At 33.2% G+C, this 9,064-nt stretch overlaps 1 protein-coding gene across 1 annotated transcript; it reads left to right on the forward strand.

Annotated features, from left to right (window-relative positions):
• The first annotated feature begins 533 nt into the window (after positions 1-533).
• Positions 534-6,651, forward strand: LOC114167312 (copper-transporting ATPase HMA4-like). The gene is made up of 8 exons (XM_028052365.1): positions 534-945; positions 1,328-2,073; positions 2,207-2,678; positions 2,785-2,952; positions 3,725-3,979; positions 4,713-4,835; positions 4,914-5,399; positions 5,978-6,651. The coding sequence occupies exons 1-8, from the start codon at positions 718-720 to the stop codon at positions 6,368-6,370; spliced, it is 2,871 nt and encodes a 956-aa protein (XP_027908166.1). The 5' UTR covers positions 534-717; the 3' UTR covers positions 6,371-6,651.
• The last annotated feature ends 2,413 nt before the right edge of the window (positions 6,652-9,064 follow it).

Here is a 9,064-nt window from a genome sequence, read left to right on the forward strand (position 1 = left end):
TAAAATCAAAATCACTTAATAGTTTAGGGACAAAAAATATATATACTTATTGTACTATACATATTAACATGTGGAAATCATCCAGGTATACTTTAATATTTGAGTCATATTAACATCTAAGCCCATCGATTTTTGTTCCCTTTATTTTATAACTTTTACACAAAATGTTATTTCTTCTAAGAGAAATAAATAAAATACATCTAATTAACTACTAAGAGAAATACATATGCTTATTAATAATATAATTAATTAATCTTAGTTGTTAATATAACATCAAATAACTGAATAAAAAAAAATAATCACTCCTTTCAGTTACTCTTCAAGTAACTGAATCCCTTCTCATTTAATATATTAATTTTTACTTTAAAACCTTTTAAATTTGTCAAAGGAACTCTAGATATAATATTAGTATGCATAGGTTATTATAAAGTATGTGATCTTTAATTTCAACGAGGGTAGAAATGGCAAAGACCAAAACTTGGTGGGAAAGGAACCATGAGACAGTTACAAATTCAAAAGTTCGAAACAAAAACACTGAGCGAGGATTCCAATTTCCCAACCTCAACTCCACCCACTACTCTCGTCTCTCGTCACGTCTTTTATCCTTATCTTTCCCAAAGATTCTCGGAATCTCCCAACCCTATTTTTTCTCCCTTTTTCTTTTTCTCCAAGGCCTCCCTCTTCTGAATTCAGTTTCTTTCAGTTTCGTATCTTTCAATGGAACCTAACGGGATTGGCGAACTCAAGGTACCGTTGTTGCAGGCTCCGGAGGCTGCCGCCGCCGCCGCCGTAAAGACAGTCACGTTTCAACTGAGCGACATCAAATGTGCTTCGTGCGTAAATTCCGTTGAGGCCGTTGTCGGGGGCCTTAACGGCGTGAAAAGCGTCGCCGTTTCGCCGCTTGATGGCCGCGCTGCCATCAAGTTTGACCCCAAGTTGGTTACTGTAAGTTGGACTTAGGTCTTTTTCTGCTCTGTTTTATCTCGTAAATGATCAGTTTAGTCCTAGAAGAATGAAAATTCTAATTTAGTTTTTGAATACGTGAAAAGTTCAAAGTTTTCTGTTATATTATAACTTGATGACAAAATAAACTTGAATTATTATTGAGGTCAAACTCTAATCTGGAAAGAGAACAACACTAAAACACACGAGGATATCCATCTATGTTTTATCCATGTTATTGGCTTTGAAGGACTTATTTGTATAAGTGAGAACTTTTAGTGGCTAAATTGGCTTTTGTTACAACTTTCCGAGATGAATCTTTGGTGATAATATTTATACTGATCAAATGGTGGTGATATTTTTTTTGAATGTAAAAATGTTGTAGGTGAAACAAATAAAAGAAGGCATAGAGGAGAGTGGGTTTGGAGTTGATGAGCTTCATGAACAGGACATTGCAATGTGCCGGGTACGGATTAAAGGAATGGCATGCACAAGCTGCTCTGAGTCTGTTGAGAATGCCCTTCAAATGGTTGAAGGGGTGAAAAAAGCAATAGTTGGTCTTGCTTTGGAGGAGGCAAAAGTGCACTTTGATCCTAATCTCACCGATGTTGACAAGATAATTGAGTCCATAGAGGATGCAGGTTTTGGAGCTGATCTTATTAGCTCTGGGAATGATGCAAACAAAGTGTTTCTGAAGCTGGAAGGTGTTGATTCCGCAGAAGATGTAAATGCAGTAATGTCTTCTCTTGAGTTAGCTGGGGGGGTGAACCATGTCGAGATGGATTTATCAGAACATAAAGTTACAGTTAGCTATGATCCAGATGTTACAGGTCCAAGGTTTCTTATTCACTGTGTTCAGGAAGCTAGCTGTGGCCCCAAGAAGTATCAAGCAACCTTATACTCTCCTTCGACTCAAAGAGGAAGGGATAAAGTGAACGAAATCCGTATGTATAGGGACCAATTTTTGTTCAGCTGCTTATTTTCTGTTCCCGTGTTTGTATTTGCCATGGTGCTTCCCATGCTTCCTCCTTATGGCAACTGGTTAAACTACAGGATCCACAACATGCTTACTCTTGGCCTGTTCTTAAGATGGATTCTTTGCACGCCTGTCCAGTTCATAATTGGAAAAAGGTATTATAATTTATAACTATTTATCCAAGTTCCTTTTTTTGCCACTGTCTCTCTTTATTCACCAAAAGACAAGTTTATTGCATTCAAGAAATTAGAGATTTTCAAAGTCATTTACCATGTCAATTACTAACAGGTTCTATGTTGGATCATATCACGCACTGAAGCGAAAATCTGCTAACATGGATGTGCTTGTTGCACTTGGCACAAATGCTGCTTATTTTTACTCTCTATATATCTTAATAAAAGCACTGACTTCGGATACATTTGAAGGACAAGATTTCTTTGAGACAAGTTCTATGTTGATATCCTTTATTCTACTAGGGAAGTATTTGGAAATTGTGGCTAAAGGGAAAACATCTGATGCTTTAGGAAAACTGACTCAACTTGTTCCTGATAAAGCTTATTTAGTAGCAATTGATACTGATGGAAATATAACCACGGAGACAGAAATTGACACTCAACTTATACAAAAAAATGACATAATTAAGATTATTCCTGGGGCCAAAATTCCTGTTGATGGAATTGTTATAAAAGGGCAAAGCTACGCAAATGAAAGTATGATCACTGGGGAGGCAAGACCTGTTGATAAGAGCCCAGGAGACAAGGTATTATTCTTATATTATGACTCAATTAGTGTTCTAATTAGTGTAAATGTGTAATTGTAGGGTGGTAAGAGCTTTTTAATTTAATTTCGTTTAATATGCTGGACAGGTCATCAGTGGAACCATCAATGAAAATGGATGCTTGCTGGTTAAGGCCACACATGTTGGATCAGACACTGCACTTTCTCAAATAGTTCAACTCGTTGAAGCTGCTCAACTTGCCAAAGCACCAGTTCAAAAACTTGCTGACCATATTTCACGGGTTTTTGTTCCAATAGTGAGTGTTGCTCCTCAACTCTATGTTTATAGTTTTTTTTTCCCTTAAAAATCGTTTCATCTACGTATAGTAACTTAATGTAATACCACCGGAAACACAGGCTCTCTGCGGCTGTATGACCGCCGTTTTATTAAGTTTAATTTTTTTTATTAAATTTAATTTGATATATTTTATTATATTTTTTTGTTATGCATTTGCATATATTAATATTTAAAAGAGAAGAGATATAAAAGAGAAACAATAGTGTATATAATAGTTAAATTTTATTCTAAGCTAAATTTAAAAGATCCCGTTAGAGTTAATGTACACTTTGTAAGAATTACGTATACTATTAATGTATGTAAAAAAATTCTTTATAAGAATTCAAAATTGAAACAGTTACTTTATTTTTTTAAAGGGCTTATGCAATTATGAAACAAATAAGGGTAAAAAATGTCTTCAAAAAATGTACACCAAAATGTAGTATTGACTTTATATATTGTTATAGAATAGATATATGTTGATGGTTGAGAATAAACAAAAAATCACTAATCATGTTTTTGGTGGGCATTTTCTTGTTCTATGTAGAGGCATTTCAAAACAGTGGAATATGCCATCAGTTATCTAATTACTTTTGTTGCTTCACCTTTATGTTTATATGCTGATATTATCTGACTTAAAATGAAGGGATGATGAAGATACTGCATATTTAACCTTGCTTGATGCCTGCATTGCAACTTTATTTAATAATTTCATTCTTCGGAAGCTTCTTAGTTTGTGGTTGCATCCTTAGGTGGTTGTTGCGGCACTAATAACTTGGCTTGGATGGTTCATTCCTGGGCAAGCTGGTATTTTTCCTAAACATTGGATACCAACTTCAATGGATGCATTTGAGCTTGCTTTGCAGTTTGCTATTTCTGTGTTGGTTGTTGCTTGCCCATGTGCCCTGGGACTTGCAACACCAACAGCAGTCATGGTTGCTTCAGGCATGGGTGCTTCTCAAGGTGTCCTCATAAAGGGTGGAAATGCACTGGAAAAGGCACACAAGGTAATGCTATTTCTTTTCCCTGTTACTTCATATCACAAATTGTAGTATGTAGTAAAAAAAAAGAAAAAGGAATTGTTTACCTTGTTTCAACATTCATAATTTTCCCTTTTATGGATGATGCTGGTCTTTCCATTTTTCCTTGTCCAAATTCTTATACTATGATAAATAAACTGCATATATATGAAGCGGGGCTAAAGAATTTGTCAATGCTTATGTATTCTTTTCTTGCTGGATGTTGCTAAATGACAATATCTTCTTTCTTAGAATTTTATACGTAGATTGTGCAGTCAGAAAATCAAGACTGCACTAAATCATCAAGGTCAATGCCGTATATGTGTGTGTGTAGGGTAGGGGTGTGTCGAATTTTTGGAGTGTTTGTAAAGGAAAATGAGAGAAATAAATTTGGGCATATAACCATCTATGAATGGTTAGGATTAAAAGTTGTTTAATAATAACACGACCTCTTACACAAGTCAAATGATTTTATCCTTTAATTTTAAACTTCAATGATTTGATCCAATGGTCAAGGATTCACTCTCTCATGATGACATGCGCGCACACACACTCTCTTTCTCTCTCTCTCTCTCTCTCTCTCTACACACACACACACACACACACACACATATTGCAAGACCAAACTGTTTCCTTTTTCATTGTATCTGAGACGTTCACGTTATGTATAATTTTATGAGAATTCTTTTTGTTGAGATCTCATTAACTGTCCCCAATGCAGGTAACAGTTGTTGTGTTTGATAAGACTGGTACTCTAACAGTTGGGAAGCCAGAGGTAGTTAGTGCAGTTCTGTTTTCTGAATTTTCTATGGAGGATTTATGTGACATGACAATTGCTGTGGAGGTATTTTTCTATGTTGAATACTGCACTTATTTGGATATCTGAATATTTGGTGTAATTTTGTTCTTGGTAACATTTTAGGCAAGCAGTGAGCACCCAATAGCAAAAGCTGTTGTGGTACATGCGAAGAGACTGCGCAAGAAGTTTGATTCCTCCACAGAGGAAGTCCTGGATGTGGATGATTTTGAGGTACACATGGGAGCTGGTGTAAGTGGAAAAGTTGGTGATAGAACGGTTGTAGTTGGAAACAAGAGACTCATGCATGCTTGTAATATTCCAGTAGGTTCTCAGGTTGAGAAGTACATCTCGGAAAATGAAAATTTGGCTAGAACTTGCATTTTAGTTTCAATTGATGGAAAGATTGCTGGTGCATTCTGTGTAACTGATCCTGTAAAGCCAGAAGCTAGACGTGTTGTATCTTTTCTCCACTCAATGGGCATCTCAAGCATCATAGTAACTGGTGATAACCGTGCTACCGCAACTGCTATTGCAAATGAAGTAGGTATTGATGAGGTTTTTGCTGAGACAGATCCTGTTGGCAAAGCTAACAAGGTGAAAGACTTGCAGGTAAAGCTTGTAATCTTTTAAGCTTAAAGAAGATTATGAACTCCAGATTCTGGATTTTTTTGCAGTCTTCTGCTGGACATTAAAAATACATTGATGTTGGTATTTTAAAAATCTTTTTAACATATTTTAAAACATCAAAATCAGTGTCTTTTGGTGTATTTTGAAGGTCCAGAAGAACAACATAGAAAAACCTAGCAGTCCCAATAGAGAATCCAAATTCAAATTATGCTAAAAGCTAGTCTTTATCAAATGGATCTACTTAACTAATTTAGTTGATACATTTTTCTTTTAGAATGATGTATGAAGGCTTGTTTGTTTCCCTTCACACATTTGTTTTTGTACTGCTTGCAGTCAATTTACCATTCAAAATTTATTATCATTTTCAAACCAAGACCAAAACACTGAAAAAACTTCAGATGTCTTTTCATTGTCTTCTGTTCTCTTTAAATACTATGTTCAAGCACCCCCAGCAACTTTTTAAAAAACTGAATTTTGTTCACTCAGAAAAAACAATTGTTAAAACAGTCACTAACAAAGGTTAAACCTTTTCTGAATTTTGAAACTTAATCTTGGTGCAGATGAAAGGAATGACTGTGGCAATGGTGGGTGATGGAATAAATGACTCACCAGCCCTGGTTGCTGCTGATGTTGGGATGGCAATTGGTGCTGGAACTGACATAGCCATAGAAGCAGCTGATATAGTTCTGGTGAAAAGCAGTCTGGAAGATGTGATCACAGCCATAGATTTATCCAGAAAGACCATGTCACGCATCCGACTGAACTACATCTGGGCTCTTGGTTACAACATTCTGGGCATGCCAATTGCTGCTGGAGTCTTGTACCCTTTTGCAGGAATCAGATTGCCCCCATGGCTTGCTGGTGCTTGCATGGCTGCTTCTTCTCTTAGTGTGGTTTCGTCCTCTCTTCTGCTGCAGTTCTATAGAAAACCTCTGCATATAGAATCCTCTTGATCATCATATTTATGCCCTCTAGTTTCATTAATCCACATTTTGGCCATGAGACAGGTCAGATGTAACTTTTTTCTGTTACCCCAGTTGATGCAATTCTTTTACTGCTACAATTTTATCAAAAAATAGGCCAGCCTGATGAATTTCAGAGTTTCACTGAAATAATTGATTTGATTGACCAACATCAATTCCAAGTTTTGTATCTGTAGTTTAGATCTTGAGATTGTTGGAACAAGAAATTGGAAATGAATCAGGGATCTATTAACAGGTTCCACTGTTAAAAAGGAGAAATCTTATAGAAAATTATGTATTTTTATCCATCCCTATAAAAAAAAATACTTATAATTTCTTAACTAGGGTGCTAAGCATTTGTCAAAATTTTAATATTTAAGTAAAAAATGTCAATTAATATGAAAAACAGGAGGAATAAGATTTAGGCAAATATAAATTAATAAGCTTAAGTTTAATATTCAAAATTTGGTTTATATTTATTTTTGGTGAGTATATTATCTAGACCAAGTTGACACATTGCCATTATCTTAACTCAAACGTCTGCTTCAACTTTAATTTATGCCATAAATCTACCATCAGTATCCTTTGTTTTTAAGGAACAATCTTCCACAACCCACCGACACTTCGTGTTTGGTGTCATGTTTCTTTTTAGATATGTTTTAGCTTCAACTTTGTTAGAATTTCTGTCACAATCCTTTTAGATTTCTGTCACAATTTTTCTTTTTTACCAGCATCTTAAAGGATTAAAGAAGTATAAATGTATATTTGTATTGCATTTGACTTTAACTTTTAAGTTATGCGAGTCAAACATATCAGATCTCAACTTTTAAGTTACTTGGATTCTTTAACATGTTAAATCTCAACTTTTAAACTAAAATTTTACCTTGTCCACTTGCATTTTTTTGTCACGGTTTTTTTGTTTTTTAAAGAAATCTAAAAGGATTATAATATATAGCACTTAACCTCAACTTTTAACATGAGAAACTATTAAACATATTAGACCTAAACTTTTAAGTTATATTGACTATTAAACATATTAAACCTCAACTTTATGTGAGATTATTAAACATATGAGATTATGTTCCTCGCTAAAATTAATTTATGGTGTGTTTGGATAAGGTAATTTAAGAGAGTAATTCATTTATTTGGAGAATTTGAATTTATTTTAAGTAAAATCACTTGTTTGGATGAAAAAATTAAAAGGAAATTGAAATTGATGAATGGTTTAATTACTCGTATAGTACACAGTTTGGGGCTAGTGTATCAAATAGGTACCCAGTTTTAAAAAAGTGTCAATTACATTCCAATTTTTGAAAATTGCTTCAATTAGGTCCCTTTCGGACAGAGTTGACTAACGCCGTTAGTCAACGTGCCACGTGTCAATCTGTGATTTTTTTGATTTTTTTAAAAAAATTTTAAATTTTTTTTAATTTTAAATTTTTTTTTAAAAAAATTAAAAATGCCACGTGTCAAGTCCCTATGTGTGACACGTGGCATTGACAGTGTCACTATCAGATGTCATTGTGTTGATTTCGATTTAGTCCCCATATATGTCTTTTTGTTTCAATTTAGTACCTAAGTATGTGTATCTGATTCAATTTTGTCCCAATTTTTCTTTAATAATTAAAATATTTTTGTAATCCATTTTTTATAAGATTAGAAATAATTAAGTATAAATATTTTTACAAAATTAAGTACTAATATTTATAATGTTTCTCTCAATTTCAAACCAAATTTATTATTTGTATAAATGTTATACTAATATTTTTTATTAAAAACAACTTTTTAACATATTACTTTATTAATTACTTTTTTATTAAGTACTCGTGTTTTGTTAATTTTTATTTTATTTTTTTAAATAGAACAAAATTGTGTCTTACTAATTTTAAATCAAAATTTCTATTGGTATGAATGTTATACTAATTTCTTTTTTATTAAAAATGACTTAATAAAATGACTTTTACCACTAAATTTTAATATAAATATCAAATACTTAATTTTTGTAAAACTTTTATACTTAATTACTTTTAATTTTATAAAAAAATATTTAATTATTAAAAAATATTAGGTCAAAATTGAATCAAATACACATAAGTAAGTACTAAATTGAAACGAAAAAACATAAATGGGGACTAAATCAAAATCAACACAATGACATCTGATAGTGATACTGAAACATGGCATTGCAATGCTGCGTGACACTGACAATGCCACGTGTCACACACAGGGACTTGACACATGACATTTTTTTTAATTTTTTAAAAGAAATTTTAAAAAAAAATTAAAAATTAAAAATAATAATAATTTTTTTTAAAAAAACAAAAAAAAACCATAGATTGACACATGGCACGTTGACTAACGACGTTAGTCAACTCTGTCTGAAAGGGACCTAATTGAAGCAATTTTCAAAAGTTGGGATACAATTGACACTTTTTTAAAACCGGGTACCTATTTGACACACTAGCCCCAAACTAGGTACTATACGAGTAATAAAACCTTGATGAATTTTAAGAAGGTATTTCAAATCACTAAAATAGTAGAATTTGAAATTCACTAAAAAAATGAAGGAAATTGAAATTTCACAATTTGTGAAATTCTTCATTGTTCAATATTAGAGGTATCAATTTGGCCAAAATGACCCAAATGACCTAGACGGGTTGGATCGATCCGATGACATATACGGGT

The sequence above is a fragment of the Vigna unguiculata genome, chromosome 10, assembly GCF_004118075.2.
Source record: "Vigna unguiculata cultivar IT97K-499-35 chromosome 10, ASM411807v1, whole genome shotgun sequence".
Lineage (NCBI taxonomy): Eukaryota > Viridiplantae > Streptophyta > Magnoliopsida > Fabales > Fabaceae > Vigna > Vigna unguiculata.

What these genes read in the sequence shown, in the direction of transcription:
- LOC114167312 (XM_028052365.1), top strand. Translation starts at nt 718, where the DNA reads ATGGAACCTAACGGGATTGGCGAACTCAAGGTACCGTTGTTGCAGGCT. An exon ending in CACGGGTTTTTGTTCCAATA is followed by an intron (nt 2,953 to 3,724) that starts GTGAGTGTTGCT and finishes TTGCATCCTTAG; the next exon opens with GTGGTTGTTGCGGCACTAAT. An exon ending in CACTGGAAAAGGCACACAAG is followed by an intron (nt 3,980 to 4,712) that starts GTAATGCTATTT and finishes TCCCCAATGCAG; the next exon opens with GTAACAGTTGTTGTGTTTGA.